Raw genomic sequence first — 16,460 nt, 5'->3', positions numbered from 1 at the left:
TTACAGCTTGGCAAGCCTCAAAGTCAGACCAACGTGGCTGACATGTGACTGAGCATGAAGAAGAGTTCCTGGGACCCCAGTGCAGGCCCTTTCCTCATTGGCAGAGTGACCAGGGGGGCGCGGTCCCACGGCCACCTGAGCCTTGTCTTTTCCTCTCCTGCTTACATTTGTCTCTATCTCATTTGTGTAAAAGGTTTTGATTTTATTTTCATTTGTGTGTGTATGTGTGTGTACACATGTTTTAAGCCTGTTTATTTTAAAGCTCGTCGAGAAAATTAATCTTTATATCAATAATATAATAACAAACTATTATATATTATATACTTACATATTATAATATATTATATATGTGTTATATAGTATAATATATAATATATTGTATAATATATAATATATATTGATACTAATTTTGATAATCTTATGCTCTCATTTTGTTGCTGTTTTGTTTTTGTTTTTGTTTTTGTTTTGTGACAGGGTCTCTGTAGCTCTGACTGACCTGAACTTATTATGTAGACCAGGCTGGCCTGGAACTCAGAGATCTGCCTGCCTTGCTAGTGCTGGGATTAAAGAGGTTCCCTACCACACCCAGTCCTTCCCATTTTGAGTTCCTGTTGCAGGCAGAGTCTGAGTGAGGAGCCAGTGTCCTCTGTTTGTCTGCATTTGGACCTAAGTTGGCTCAAGGCACTTTTAAAAATGAACCATTATTTTATTTTCTTGCACTGAGCAAAGCTGAGTCCAGTACCTGTGCTTGTAAAGGAAGTTTTATCGGGACACAGCCTTGCCTGTTCATGTGGCTGCTGCCTCTGTTTACCTTTCTGACCCACTGGCAAAGTCAAAGCTGCATGCTACCTGCCCCGCGATGATTTACCGACCTTCCCTGGGGACCCTCTGCTGTGCCCCCTCTTCCTTTACTCAATCCCCCAAAGAAGAATGTAAAAACGGGCAGAGAGAGAAGGGAGTAACTGGTGCTGAGCCCTCTTCTGTTTGCCTAGGGCTGTGCCAGTTAATAGTTTACTCAGCTAACTGAGAAGTAAGAAGGAAAAAAAAAATAGACTTTGAACAGTCTTCCCACTGTCTTTTTAAAACACAACTGTGGATTTGCATATGCAAATGTATGAAATTGTATATGCAAACGTACGGATTTGCATACACAGCAGTATAACCACATCAAGGTAACTGGTAAATGTGCTAGGTCATTAATATACAACTGTACACAGCTAGTGTTATAAAACAAACCTGGTCCTTCGTCTGGGAGGTTTTCTTTGAGAACTTTGGGAAGTTTTGGAAATGTAACTTCTGAAGCAGGGAAAATGGGTTTGCATTCTGAAGCAGGCTGTAACTCAGTGGTTCTCAGCCTGTGGGTCGCTACTCTAAGAGTAACAGAGTTACAGGTACAAAGTAGCAGCTAAAATAGCGTTATGCTTGGCGTCACCACAGCCTGGGGAAGTGTATTAAAGAGGCGTAGGGAAGGCTGGGGCTTGTGGCTGTAGCTGAATGGCCTTTTTTTTCCACTCCCTGTCTTACTCTAAATCTCTCCCACTGGTTTACTTTGAAGTTTTGTATGCAATAAGCCTGTCAGAACCTGTAGCGCGCGCCTTGCCCCTGGGCACACGGTAGCACTTGCGTGAAGTCTCAGCAAGCTTATTGTCCAGGAAGTTTTCCTGTTGTCAGGTGTCAGAAACCCAGATCAAACTGAGCAAAAGCCAAACAAAACCACGTAACCGGAAAGAAAGCATCTGCTTCGGGCCCGGCTTGATGCAGCTGCTTCCGGGATGCTCAGGACCCCATCTCTTCCAGTTTCCTCAGCTCCCTATCTCAGCAGATTCTGCACCGGGCTCTCTGGGAGCAAGGTCTCGCCAGCAGCCTCAGCACCAGTTTTTGTTGTTTCGTTTTTCCATTGATTTGTCTTAGGTGGTCATGTGCCTATCTGGAAGGTCTCACTGACACCAGAGGCTCCGATTGGCCACACCCTCTTATAGGCATCCTCCTGGGTCTGTGGCGATCAGGTCTGCACGGACTCTATAGATTCAGAACTGAAAGGGCGGGGCTGGGAAGACGAAGACGGTCCCGTGGGGAAAGTGCTGTCTGGCAAGCGTGAATTTGGTCTTTGATTTCTCTACATTTTTTCATGTGAGCATGCATATTTGCACGTGTGTGAGCACATGGATGTGGTTAACAGCGTGCATGTGCATGTGTGTGGTGGTTTGAATATGCTTGCCCCAGAGAGTGGCACCATTAGGAGGCGTGGCCTTGTTGGAGTGGGCGTGGCCTTGTTGGAGTGAGTGTGGCCTTGTTGGAGGAAGTGTGTCACTGTGAGGGTGGGCTTTGAGACCCTCCTCCTAGCCACATGGGAGCCAGTCTTCTCCTAGCTGCCTTCCAAACAAGAGGTAGAATTCTTGCCAGGCGGCAGTGGTGGCACACGCCTGTAATCCCAGCACTCTGGGAGGCAGAGGCAGGCGGATTTCTGAGTTTGAGGCCAGCCTGGTCTACAGAGTGAGTTCCAGGACAGCCAGGGCTACACAGAGAAACCCTGTCTCGAAAAAAACAAATCCAAAAAAATAAAAAAATAAAAAAAAATTTAAAAATTTAAAAAATTAAAAAAAAAAAAGAATTCTCAGCTCCTCTAGTGCCGTGCCGGCCTGGACGCTGTCATGTTTCCCGCCATAATGATTATGGACTGAACCTCTGAACCTGTAAGCCAGTCCCAATGAACCGTCCTTTATAAGAGTTGTCAAACTCATGGTGTCTCTTCACAGCAATGAAACCCTAACTAAGACTATGTGGAGGCCTAAAGTTGATGTCAGAAATGGTCCTCTGAGGCGCTTTGACCTTATTCATCGAGGCAGGATCTCTCAATCAAACCCAGAGCTCACCGATATGGGTAGTCTCAGCAGCCAGCTGGCCCTGCCTTCTAAGGCTGGAGTTACAGTGGGCCACCATGGCCACCAAGCACTTACATGGGCTCTAGGAATTCGAACTCCAGTCCTCACACCCTGTGTGGCAAATGTTTTAGCTACTGAGCTATCTTCCCCCCTCCTCCAGCTCTGAAGAGTTTGGTCCCCAGCATTCACATAGAAGGGCTGGGTGTGAAGGCCAGTCAGGCTAGCTGAACCCCGAGCACTAGATTCATGGAGAGACTCCGATTCAACCACGACTATGGAGGACAGTGATTGTAGAGGGCAGATGAAGCTGACCTCTGGCTTGAAGGGGCTTAAAAGGGGAGAGTATAGGGGGTTAGGGGAGTGTGGCTAGGCGGCGTGGGGAAAGGTGTCCAGGCGGGCCCTTGCCTGGGCACCTCTGCCCCTGAGGGACCACACACACACAGGCATGGTATAGAATAGAGTTTATTCAGAGTAGGGGATGGGAGTTAGTGGTAGAGAGAGGCAGAGAGAGAGGTAGAGAGAGAGAGAATAGAGAGAGTGGAGGCCGGCCATGACCACGTGGAGGGGGGAAGAGTCCAAGGGGCAGAGAGGTGAGAGAGTGTGGGAGAGCAGAGAGCAAAGAGAGAGAGGAGGGGCAAGTAGCCCCTCTTATAGTGGGCCAGATCTCTGGGGCGGGGCATACCTGGCTATTGCCCCTACATGGCTCCCACGTGTATGTGTGCTCACAAAAATACATCCATACACACATGAAAAATTGGATACAAGAATGAACACGTGCATATATATATATATACACCGTACAAACACATAGAACAGAGAGAGGGAAAGAAATATCTTCCATAGAAAAGTTCAGGTGCATCCCAGTGCCGCCCAGGAGATGGGTCATGGGGACATACAGATGGTGCCACATCGGGGAGAGTTCCTACTGCCTGAGCAGAGCGCCCCTGTCAGCATCCAGAGATTAAAGAGGCAGTCATCTGCTTCTACGCTGGAAAAGTCTCCTGGGGTGGGGTGGGGGTCATGCTGGAAGGAGCAGGTGCCTGGTGAGAGGCTCCATCCGGGCGCCGTCCACACAAGGATTTGTATCTTCACGACTTTAAGTAATCTCGGCTCTGGAAAAGGCCATCGTGTCTGCGGCAGGGTGGAGTGGCAGGGACTGGAGGGCTGGCGGGTTCCATCAGGACAAGCACCGTCTTCCCCGGGCTCACCCGTGTGGTTTCCTCTGTGCTAAACTCCACAGCTCCTCGAGGGAGCTCATGATGCATATGGAATCCGGAGCGAAGGCCTTTTATATCAAAGGAAAGTTCTGGAAACTGGAACAGGAGGGCCTGGGACAGGAGACAGCCCCGGGCAAAGTGTGGTACTGCCTTCTGCCCACAGAGATGGTGTCAGGGGTGGGGCTGGGGGTGGAGCCAGAGGGATGGTGCAGAACCCTGAGGATGCCCCATGGCCTCCTGGCTCTACTTGTGGTCACGAGCTTACCCCAGCTTCTACCTGGAAGGGAAAGGCTTCAACCCGAAGATTTACAGAGAGGAGGGAACACAGTAAGCCAGAGGGAGGCAAAGGCCAAAGAACAGCTTTAGGAATAGGCAGATTCAAAGGTGTCTGCTTTTTACCATCTAAAGCTTAAGGACGTCTCTTGGCACCTCTAGGTCATACAAAATATAATCTTGGTCCCACAGACTGAAAAACGCCACCATAACCTTACTTTGAGTGGGGCTTAAATATGATTACCCCGTTTGAAATAATGGACCCACCCCTGAAGGCTGTTTGCCCAGGTGCCAAACAGCGCCCTTTGCTGGCCTAGCTAGGGAACTGCACTTTTGTGCACTTGTCATTGCTGGGGGGGAGTACGTGCTGGGGAGAAGGGTTAGGGGAGGGTGTACTCCACCCTCCACCACCCTGCATGTCTGTCCAGCTATTGTGTAGTAACGAGCAAAATTGGAGGAAGTCAGGCTTGGCAGTGGCTCCAAGGAACGCCCCTATTTGGGTGAGCTATACTCACCATTGCAGGGAGAATTTGTGTTTGTTTGTGTGTTTGTTTTTGGTCTTGTAACTTAAAGATCTAAAGATCAAACAAACACCCCAGGGCTGAAGGGGATATCTCAGTTGATAAGGTATTTGCTTTGCAAACGTGCAGAGCTGAATTTCATCCCTGGGTGGTGGCACTTGCACATAACGCCAGCATTCAAGAGACTGAGCTGGGTAGCCTGTGAGTTCAAAAGCAGCCTGGTCTGCATAGGGAGTTCCAGGACAGCTAAGGCTACACTGGAAGTACAGTGACCGGGTAAAGCAAAACAAAGTAAAACAAAACAAAAACCAAACTGCTGAATTTGATTCTCAGGACCCTCAGGTAGCACATTTGTAATCCAGCTCTAAATCGGTGAAGATGGAGAAGGGTCAGAGTCTGGGCTCACAAATCAGACAGTGTAGCATCCTGCCCCAGATCCGGGGCAATGAGAGACTTTGTTTCAAAAGAAAGGGAGGAGGGGAGGGGGAAGAGAGGAAGGGAAGGGAGTGGGGGAGGGGAGGGGAACGAACTGAATGGGTCCTAAGAAACACTTGAAGTTGTCTTCTGCTAACAGAAGTTGTCTTCTGTCACACACACACACAGAGAGAGAGAGATACAGACACACACACACAAGCATACACACGTGTACACACACACATGAACACACTAGCCATATTACAGAAAGGCTGTAATGGGAACCTTTCATTGACACCTTTTCCTGTTGCTCCACTGTCAACAAATATCACAAACAGAGAGAGGATCCCCTCTGTTTCGTTAGTATAACTGCACCTCAGGACCCACAGCCCAGCCAGGACCTGTGCTGTGTTCAGCCCCTGCACCCCCACCCCCACCCCGACCCCCACCCCCTGCACTATGTAACATTTTCTCTCCTTGGCAGTCCTGATGAGTCCTGGCCAGACATCCTGGAGACTGTCCCTTAGTCTGAATCCACCAGATGCCTTCCTCTGATCAGACTGGGTCAAAGCTTTCCGAAGGCCCTGACCAACTAAGGCAATGACATAGACTTAGCACCCCGCCCTCTCTGGGCACCCGATGCCCACTGACTCCCATAGGTGTCCCCTTCCCGCTGGATGAGGGCAGTGCATGCCAGGCTTCTCCGTGGTAGAGTCACTATTTCTGCTCTCTGGAAGCAAGTTCCTAGTGATAGCTCAGCGCCCACGGGGGACCCAAACCACCTGTGGGGGAGCAGAGCCACAGGGGATTCCGTTTCAGAGGTTTCCGCCTACCCTGAGGTCTTCTGCAAGGAAGACTTCTCCTCTCTCCCAGTGTTTATTTTACTCAGTTGTATATAGCAGGACTATCTTGGGTCTATTTATTTTACACATTGAATTATAATTAACTTTTTTTTTTATGGAGAGAATGTGAGGCCACAGAAAGTGTGGGTGGGTGTGGAGACCAGAGGACAACCTTCCGCGTTAATACCGGCTACCCTACTTTGAGACAGGCTCTAGCTGACTGGGCAGTGAGTCCCAGGAATCTGTCCGTCTCCACTTCCTTGGTGGACTGGATGCGTGAGCCTGCACATGTGACATTTTTATGTGCGTGCTAGTGTTGAACTCAGGTCTCTGCGCCCACAACAAGCATTTTACCAACTGCGCCATCTCCCTAGCCCCTGACCTGTCTTTTATCCTGGCACATAAATTGGGCTAGCCTCGGCTACTGGGCACTTCTTTCGGGCTGGGTGCTGGTCTCTGCAACACACCCACACAATTGTCTCAGTTGCTTTTGTTTGGTTTGGCAGTTCCCCTGTTTTCTGTTATTGCAAGATGCCCCGGAGCTCAGGGTATCTTTTTCCCTGCCCCAGACCCAGAATCAGGCAAATCCCTCTTTTGCCAAGTGTTGAGTCCAAGGTGGGTCGGCAGACACCGTCAGTGAGTGTCTGACACTGCGCCAGGCCCCAGACTCAACCGGCAACAGGTCAGTCAACGTTTAACCAGGAGCTCTGAAGCCTGAGTGGAGAGTGTGGGGTTACTGGTAGAATGTCCCTTACTGCTGGTAGGCATGTCCCTTACAATCAGTGATCGCGTGGATGCTCACCCTTGTGGCTCCCGGACGGCGTTGAGACTCAACAAATGTTGCCATTGGGTGTTGGCTGAAAACTCGGATCCCTTCTCCAGCCACAGTGAGGGAGCTACATAGGCTAAATGTTGGCGGGGTCGTGCTTGTGTTCTAAGTGAAACAAATCGAAAGCAGACGTCATGGTCAGGGTCTTCATCTGTCCATCAACAGCCCCAACTCCTCGCAGCCTTCTCTGCTGCGCCAGATGCCAGCTTCGAGTACCGGAAGAACACTTATGCCGTCCAGAACGCAGCTGCAGACCCACCCATGTTAATCCTCTGCACTGTTACTGTTTACTCCATCACTGTCTTTGCAGGGGAGCAAGTGGGGCATATGCACGTGTGTGTGTGTGTGTGTGTGTGTGTGTGTGGTACACTCACCCTTGCCTGTGGAGTCAGAGGTTGACCTTGGGTGTCTTCCTCCATTACCCTCAACATTAGTCAGGTCATTCCCTGAACCCAGAATCCACTGTTTCAACTTGACCAGTCACCCAGAAAGCAGTAGGGATCTGTATGGCCAAACAGCAAGGTTCAGTGCGAGACCCCGACTCAAAAAAAAAAAAAGATTAAGATAGAGATGCATTTGTGGAAAACACCCCAAGGTCAATCTCTGGCCAACATGCACATTCACAAAGCGAACACATGTAAACACACAAATGCACACACGTGTATGCAGTCGCTCACTCACACATGCGCACACATGTACACACACATGTGTACAGTCCCTCACTCACACATGCACACACATGTACACACACACACATGTGTACAGTCCCTCACTCACACATGCACACACATGTACACACACAAACGTGTACACAGTCGCTCACCGCTCACTCACACATGCACACATGTGTACACACACATGTCTATAGTCTCTCACAAACACATACACACATGTACACACACACACACACATGATTTTTTAAAAGAACAAAGGCTATCATCCGTCTCAAAGTGTAGTCAAGGTCTGGTGCTCAGCTAAGTCTTTGAGATCCACAGTGTTTGAGCATCTCTCTCTCTCTCTCTCTCTCTCTCTCTCTCTCTCTCTCTCTCTCTCTCTCTCTCTCTGTCTCTGTCTCTGAAGATATAAGGCCGCTGAGCCACATCTCTCTCCTGAGGCACCAGTCTAGGTCTCATCTAGATTGAAAGTTGACAGACAGACTCGCCCTCGCCAGTGTGCCCACGGCTGTTTAGAACATGCATAGGTGAGAGGGTCCTTCCTGGGGTCTTCCAACAGGGAACCACAGCACACCCATCTGATTCTACCACAGACACCCGCGACAGCGCTTTCGAGGACAATGCGCTAAGAGAAATAAACCAATCATAAAATGACCCAGCTCCGGTCTGGAGAGGTGGCTCAGCGGTTAGGAGTATACGCTGCTCCCTCAGAGGACCCGTTAGGTCCCCAGCACCCACATCAGTTCCCGCAACTGCTGCTGCTGCCGCTCCAGGGGCCCCGCCCGGCACCGCCAACTTCCATACACAGACTTAGACATACCATCTATTTTGAACAAAAGCAACCATTGTCCCGTTAGCCCACATTTGAGTCAGGAAAGGGGTTCGGCTTGTGTGGAGTGCGCAGTGCAGTCAGGTTCAAAGAGGAAGAAAGGAAAGGGGGTAGGAAAGGGAGCGGGAAGAACTCGAGTTTATAAGACCCAGTCCAAAGTAGCCTGAGCGCTACACCGAACACTTCTTCGGGTTTTTTGTTTTGTTTTGTTTGTTTGTTTGATTTGGTTTTTTTGAGACAGGGTTTCTCTGTGTAGCCCTGGCTGTCCTGGAACTCACTCTGTAGACCAGGCTGGCCTCGAACTCAGAAATCCACCTGCCTCTGCCTCCCAGAGTGCTGGGATTACAGGCGCGCCACCACCGCCCGACTTACCGAACACTTCTTAAGCACGCTTTAAACATGATTACAATAGGGAGAATTTGAGGTGTCCTTTGAGACACATGCGCTCATGCCCTCCCTGTCTCAGCCTCGCAAGCTCTGGGGTTACTTACACACACACACACACACACACCACGTTCTCTGGGGTTTGGCTCATTTACAGTTTTTAACAGTCCCTGCTTCACCTCTCCTCCCCGGCTCCTCCTCCCGCGCCGGGCTCCTCCTCCCCCGCCGGGCTCCTCCTCCCTCCGGGGCTCCTCCTCCCTCCCGGGCTCCTCCTCCTCCCTCGGCAGTGCTACTACCTTCTCAAATCTAGAGAGATCCCAGGGTCTAGTCTGCTCAGCCCTGATTGGAGCACACGTTCCCTGAACCAACCCTCGTGATAAAATCAGGGCATGTGACTGGCTAGTTACTAGTCCCTCCCATAAAACAGGGACAGGGAGATGGCCCAGAACCTCCTGAGACCCGGCGGCTGCATGGAGTGGGTCTTGCCTGTGGTCTGGGAGGGGGCGTTCCTCATTTCTCTGAACTCTGGCAGCCGGTTCACCGAGATCTATTCCGCGCTCATGGTCAGCAAGCATCTATTATTCCAGTTAGAACAGTCTAGAAAAATCTGAGGCCAGTGGGCCCAGCTAGGAACAGGACCCAGCCTTCTTGTTCCCTTCCTGGCAACGGATTCTAAGTGGGTCAGTGGGTCAGCTCTCCCAGGTGACTCGGATTCTCTGCTTTTCTCCTCGCTGGCTCTGGGTCTTCTGGGAAGCCCAGGTTCCTCGACCCGCTTTAGACCGGGTCAGGCCCCCTGAGCAGAGGACAGCCTTCCTTTGATGGCGACACCACGGAACAGACCTCAGCAAGCTCCACTTTAGAACCTCCTGTCCGTTCCTCATGGGTCCAGTGTTCAAAAAGAGGATCCGCAGCCTTGGAAATACTGGGGTCGCCCAGCTGCTCGTGCAGTGGGCACTTGCAAAGTGTCCTGGGTGTTCCCAGAGAGAGGAGACAGAGGCAGGGCACGGGCATATGGTGTGTCAGGGGGTGGGGGTGGGGGAATAGACATAGAGAAAAAGGGAAAGCACAGAGAGGGGAGGGGAGGAGAAGAGAGGAAAGGAGAAGAGAGGAAGAGGGGAAGAGAGGAAGAGGAGATGGAAGGGGAGGAGAAGAAAGGGGAGGGGAGAAGGGGAGGGGAAGAGGGGGAAGGAGAAGGGAGGTGAAAAACAGAGGGGAAGGCAAGAGAGAGAGAGGCTGAGATCTAGAGCGTGGCCCTCTCCAGTGTGCCCTGAACCCGGGTGACCCATCCACGGGCGTCATGGGTATAGGTGATCCCTGTGCGGCAGACAGCAGCGCCGTTGCCGTCATCACTGGAGGGCAAGGCACAGGGGAGACACCTCATTACAAGTTCTGCCTCAGCCGCACACCATATTGCCTCTCCCTCGGGGACAGATCCTGACATTGCCCCCGGGAATGTCAGCTCTTGCCAGCGTCTCCCCTGAAGCACCCAGACACCGCCAGGGGGTCCCAGACTCAAGGTGTCTGTGAAGCCCCTGCTGCAACCATGTGTTCAGGAGGTTGAGGGTGAAGGCGAGTGAGGCAGTGACACCCCCCCACCATCGCCCCCCCCCCAGGTCTCAGTCGTGCACGGGCCATAGTGTGTTGTATTGAGTTCTCTGTATGCTGTGGGGTTTTTCTCCCAGCCCCAAGCCCCCAGAATAACAACTCCAAGATTTAAATATATTTATAAATAATATTTATTTATATTTGTAAATATATTTACAAATGCCTTGACCAAAAGCTTTGGTCTGTCCTCTGACTAACTCATAATCATCCCGTCATGCTATTCAAAATTCGACTGCGTGGCTGGTTACCTGGTCCTCAGTTACATGCGACCATCTTCCTCTTTGTCTGGGGCCAAATTCTCTTTCTCCAACCTGTCTCTCCCTCAGAGCCGTTTCTCTGTCCTGAAACTTCCACCTCTCTATTTCCTGCCTAAGCCAGTAGGCCAACAGCATTTTTATTTACAGGTAATTCTTCCAAATAGTGCTAGACATTCTCTCACATTAGTGTGGATAGAAGACTTGGCTTGGGGTGGGGGAAGGGAGCTGGCCTGACTCTCAGTAACCTGCCTCACCCTCCCTGTCATATCCCTGTCTGTGCACCCAGCACGACTCGCCTAGCACCCGCTGCAGGAGCTGCGGATAAGGGGTGGGTAAGAAGGAGAGAAGGCCTGGTCCCAGCTGTGACACACCGTCAGTTCAGTGGTCAGCGCCACGTCCCTGGCTTGGGAGATGTCACATGTGAGAAGTCCTGTCTGAGGGGCTCAGGAGGACACCGAGATGGATCGATGCAGGTCTAGAACTTACTGGAATCATTTGCTAACACCATGGACAGACAACAGGATGCCAGGGGCTCCGAGGAGCGTTCAGGCCCCAGAACCAAGATTGACAGTAGCTCTGAGGAGAGGAATCAAACCCCCAACCCCTGTGGCAAAAGCGAGGTCTCCAGTTATGTGTTCCTGAGGAGGGGAAGGTTTCTCAGCACCTGACTGCAGTCAGGCTCTCCTGTTCCCAGGCAGGAGAAGGGGGAAGGGGGTGGGGAGCAGGGGCGTGGCCACCTGTAGCCACTTCGATGTGAACTCACTCCCCAGGAGAGAGACCTCGGCCCCTGAGAGTCTGTTAGGTGCCATCTGTGAGAAGGAGGAGGCCTGCAAATGCCCAGGCCTGATTCTCACCTCACATCTTTACAGCATGGCCTTATGTCCAGCCTCAGTGTCACCTACACTGACTGCATTAAATGGGAATCTCTCAGTGGAGTATGATGGTGACCTGGGGTCCCGCTGCAGGGTCATCGTCCCAAACTTGAGGAACATGCAAGGTTTCTTGGAGGGAGCGACTCACCAGCTAGGTCTTAGGACAAGCCACTCTGTGCCTAAACACCACCTCCCCTGAGCCTCCGGTCTGTCCCGCAGGTCTCGTGCCCATGGGTGAGGGGCCCAGCGCCTTGGCCAGGCCCACAGCCACACCAGCAACCGCACCTCTCGTCCTCGCCGCCCAACATGCCCTTCCACCACGGTCTCCAGCCAACATCAGTGCAGAGAAGTTGGTCGCAGGGTTGTCCCAGACCCACCATGGTCCCGCCCGCCCCTCACCAGCGGCCCATGAGCGCCAGTGGGAAGATGTTCTCCTTTGTGATGGACCCAAAGTCCCCTGTCATCAATCAAGGTATGTGCCAGGCTCTGGGGTGAGGCAGGGGTGGTTTCAGGCAAGGATTTAAAGCCATGAAGATAAGTTGGCCTTAGTTTTCACTTTTCTCTGATTCTAAATACGGACTCTAACTAGCTGTAAAAAGTATAATGGTGGGCAGGCAAAAGGGCTGAATAGGGAAAGGGGCCTGCCACCAAGTCTGACAACCTGAGTTTGATTCCCAGAACCCATAAGGGTAGAAGGAGAGAAGTAATTCTTTCAAGACATCCTCTGACCTCCTCAGACATGCTATGGGGCATAAGCACGTGTCTGTGTGGGCACATGCGCAGAGTTAAAAATAAATGAAACAATTTTTAAAAGGTTATATAAAGAGAGAGAACGGGGGATGTAGGTCAGTAGTTTGCCTAGTATGCATGAAGTCCTGGCCTTGTATAAAATCAGATATAGTGGGGCTGGATGTGATGGTGCACGCCTTTAATCCCAGCACTCAGGAGGCAGAGGCAAGTGATTCTCTGTGAGTTCGAGGCCAGGCTGATCTACATAGTGGGTTGCAGGACGGCCACGGCTACACGATGAAACCCTGTCTCAAGAAATAAAAGAGAGAGAAGGAAGGAAGAGAAAAAGTTAAAGATAAACAAAATACAAGGAGACATTCTAACATCTGGATCCCTCCTTTGAGCTCCCGGGTTTGTCTCTGCGACTCTGCAGCAGAGTCCGGGTCCATGCCGCAGAGCCCCGGTCCACGCTGCAGTTCCCCGTACAGGCTGTGGGCGTTTGCGCATGCGTGTTCATGGACAGAGTTCAGCGGGAGTCACACGATTCTCTTTGGCGCACAAGCAGACGTGCTGGTGACTGAACCCCCCCCCCCCCACACACACACCACTTGCCCACCAGAGCCCCTGGGAAGTTGTAAAAATGACTGGTCACCATGATGCCTGAGAGAAGAGAACGAGGCTTACCAGGGAAAGGGCCTTCCCGGGAGGGTGGATCTGTCCACTCCGGTCTGATTTAATGGTCTGCATCATGGGAGCGCCTAGTCACGGCTTTGTAGTGTGGGGAACACCCAGTCTTTGGGGGTAGTTTCCTGCCCCCACCTCCAAACCACCCTCAAAAGTCTCAGAGTATTTGGGGATGGGACGCTCTGTCCACCGCTGTCCTCTTGGCCGTAGCAGCAGAGCAGATGTCAGCTCAAGCCTTGGTCCCCAGGCCTCCTCCATGGCGGCTTGACCAAGGTTTGCTGCTTGGTCCTCTCTGCCTCAGCTCCACAGCCCGTGCCCCTGGTGTCCTGGTGCTGTCTGCTTCCTCCCCTGGCCTTTCATGGTCTTTCCCCTAGTTACCCTTCTCCATCTCTAAAATCGCACTTACCGAGGTGGACAGGGGAGGGACAGATGGACCCCCTGGGCCGACGCCACCATCTCCAAATGAGCCACCCGGGCTCTGGAAGCAGCCTGTGGTCCAATCAACATTTGGACTTAAACATTTCCAAACATACAGAGTGGGGCCCGCTTGGAAGGCTGAGGCTGGGGGGAGGGGGTCTCGGCTTCAGTGCCCGCTGGAGCTACAGAGTGAGTTCAAGACCAGTCTGGGTAACACAACAGGATCCTGCCTCCAAATAAAAACTAGAAAGATCCTGGGCGGGTTGTGTCCTTCACTGGGAGAATGCTTGCCTCTTGTGTGAGGCCCTTGACTCCAGCCTTAGTGCTGACAATCAGAAATGGCTGTGCAGAGAGCCTCCACCTAATTCTATCCATAATATTCTGCTAAAGTAGTTTATTTTATATTATTTTATTTTATATGTTTGGGTGTTTTGCCTGCATGTAAGGCTGTGCACCACATGCATGCAATACCTATGGAGGCCAGAAGAGGGTGTCAGAGGCCCCTGGAACTGAAGTTATTGTGAACCGCCACGTGGGTGATGGGAATTGAACTCAGTTCATCTGGAAGAACAGCCAGTGCTCTTAACTGCTGAGCCATCTCTCTAGCCCCTTATTGTTTATTTTAAATCTATTTGTTTCATCCTTCATTAATAGCACCAACTTGTTATTTTATGCGTTTCAAAACACATTGTACATATCTGTAGTATTCTCCCTAAATGTTTTAGCATGGACACTAAGCTATACCTTAATACATTTTGTCTTTTAGTGTAGAGTTTACATGTACAGTGGGTATCAGTTAATTGTTGTGTAACAAGTTATCCCCAAGCCCAACAGTCACACACACACACACACACACACACTGAATGTGTTGTGGCATCTATAGCCAGGGATCTGGGGGTCACTCACCCCAATGCTGTGGCTCAGGAGAGTCATGAGATAGGAGTTCTGGACCTGGCCAGGACTGTGGTCCCTGAAGATTTCACCAGGGCTGGCGAGTCTGCCTCCAACATGACACTGTCATGTGGTTAGGGGCGAGACTCCTTCCCAAATGTATTAGAGTAACTTCTCTATTGCCGTTTCCAAATGACCAAAAGAAATCCAGAGATGAAACGGTGACTTAGCTTACACTTGCTTCCAGAAGGACAGAGTCCATCTTGGCCAGGAGGCACAGCTGTCGGGTGCTCATCTGGTACAGTTGTGCAGAGGCCTTTGAGGTCCAGGAGTCAGACCCAGGGCCTGGGGCCTCCTAGTCAAGTGCTCAATCCCTGAGCCACGGCCACGGCCACGGCCACAGCCCAGGTTTACTTTCTTTCTTTTTTTTTTTTTTTTTTTTGGATTTGGTTTTTTTGAGACAGGGTTTCTCTGTGTAGCCCTGGCTGTCCTGGAACTCACTCTGTAGACCAGGCTGGCTTCAGACTCACAGAAATCTGCCTGCCTCTGCCTTCTGAATGCTGGGGTTATAGGGGTGTGCCACCCCACACGGCTCAAAACGTTTTAAAGATTTGCTTATTTGATTTGCTGTGCAAGGACGCCTTGCCTGCATGTGTCCTGTGCTGAACATGGGTGTTGTGGCAGCAGAACCGGAAGAGGGTAAGGTGTCAGATCTCCTGGAACGGAACTTGGAGATGGTTGTGAGCCACCGTGTGGTTACTGGGAATTGAACTCAGGACCTCTGGAAGAACAGTCAGTGCTCTTAACCACTGAACCATCTCTCCAGCCCCAAAACTTTATTTTTTTTTAAAAAGGGGGAGTTTATGGAACTGTAGAGATGTCTCAGTAGATAAGAGTTCTGGATGCTCTTACAGAGGACTGAAGTTCAGTTCCCAGCACCCACATTAGGTGGCTCACAGCCACCTGTGACTCCAGCTCCTGGGGACACAATATCTCAGGCCTCCTCCGGCACCTGCACTCAAGTGCACCCACCCAAATGCACACACCCACCTACATGTAGTTAAAAGTGGTATTTTTTTAAAGCATTATATGAGCATGGTGACTCATGTCTGTGACCCCAGCACTCAGGAGGCTGAGGCAGGAGAATTGGCATGTGCTCAGGGCCAGCCTGGGCTACATGGTGCATTTCAGAGCCAGCCTGGGCTACATGGTGCATTTCAGAGCCAGCACAACTCTATATCTTATTTATTTTAATTTCATAATAGATCTCTGTGATAGGGACTGTTAGCATCACTGAATTATTTATGTGGAAACCAAGACAGAGAGAGGCTTAATGTTCCCCTCATGGTCACCAGATCTTGGTGCAGCAGAGAAAGGCGCGCGTCAGTGATTGGCAGGCCACGGAGCAACGGGGAAGCGAGGTGAGCTGGCTGCTCTCCTGCCAGTCAGTCCTTCCACAGCAATGCCGTTGTCTCTCCGCACACACAGCTCTGGGCTGCTCAAGTCAGAGGAACATCTGGGGACAGGACCTGGTGGATAAGGTGACTGCTGCCAAAGCAGGAAGACCCAGGTTCAGGTCCCCAGAACCCATGAAAAGCAGGGTAGTTAGTTGTGCAGCGGGGAGGCAGAGACAGGAGGATGGCCGGAACTTGTGGGCAGTCAGTACACCCCCAAACAGTACTCTCCGCCACGTTCAGTGAGACCCTGACAAAAAGTAAGATGGTCAGTGACACCGGTGATGTCAGCCCATGACCTCGGCAGGCACCTGCATACATATGCACACATATGCACACATATGCACACACGCCGTCTCACAAGCATGTGCGCAGGAACACACAGGCATACATAACAAACGCAAGTTAAAAAATATAATAAGGGCTGGGCAGTGGCGCCACGTGCCTTTAACCCCAGCACTCGGGAGGCAGAGACGGGTGGATCTCTGTGAGTTTGAGGCCAGCCTGGTCTTCAAAGAGAATTCTAAGCCAGCCAGAGCTACATAGTTAGACTTGATGATGATGATGGTGATGATGATAATGATGATGATGACAGAGAAAATATAAAACACAGAGAGGGTGTAGCGGCTTACATGTGTAACTCCAGCACTCAGAAGGCTGAGGCAGGAGGACTGCAGAGAATTTGA

General features: G+C 51.1%; 1 protein-coding gene across 1 annotated transcript in view; it reads left to right on the top strand.

Moving 5' to 3' along the window:
• Fhad1 (forkhead associated phosphopeptide binding domain 1) overlaps positions 1-16,460 on the top strand; it is a 119,052-nt gene that overhangs the window by 11,362 nt on the left and 91,230 nt on the right. Inside the window, exon 3 of the mRNA XM_052177971.1 lies at positions 11,819-12,071. Within this exon, the coding sequence (XP_052033931.1) occupies positions 11,819-12,071 (253 nt within the window). The remainder of the gene's footprint in view (positions 1-11,818; positions 12,072-16,460) is intronic.

Source organism: Apodemus sylvaticus, chromosome 3 (genome assembly GCF_947179515.1).
Source record: "Apodemus sylvaticus chromosome 3, mApoSyl1.1, whole genome shotgun sequence".
NCBI lineage: Eukaryota > Metazoa > Chordata > Mammalia > Rodentia > Muridae > Apodemus > Apodemus sylvaticus.
The sequence above is the reverse complement of the archived record's forward strand: the minus strand, read 5'-3'. Positions and strand labels throughout refer to the sequence as shown.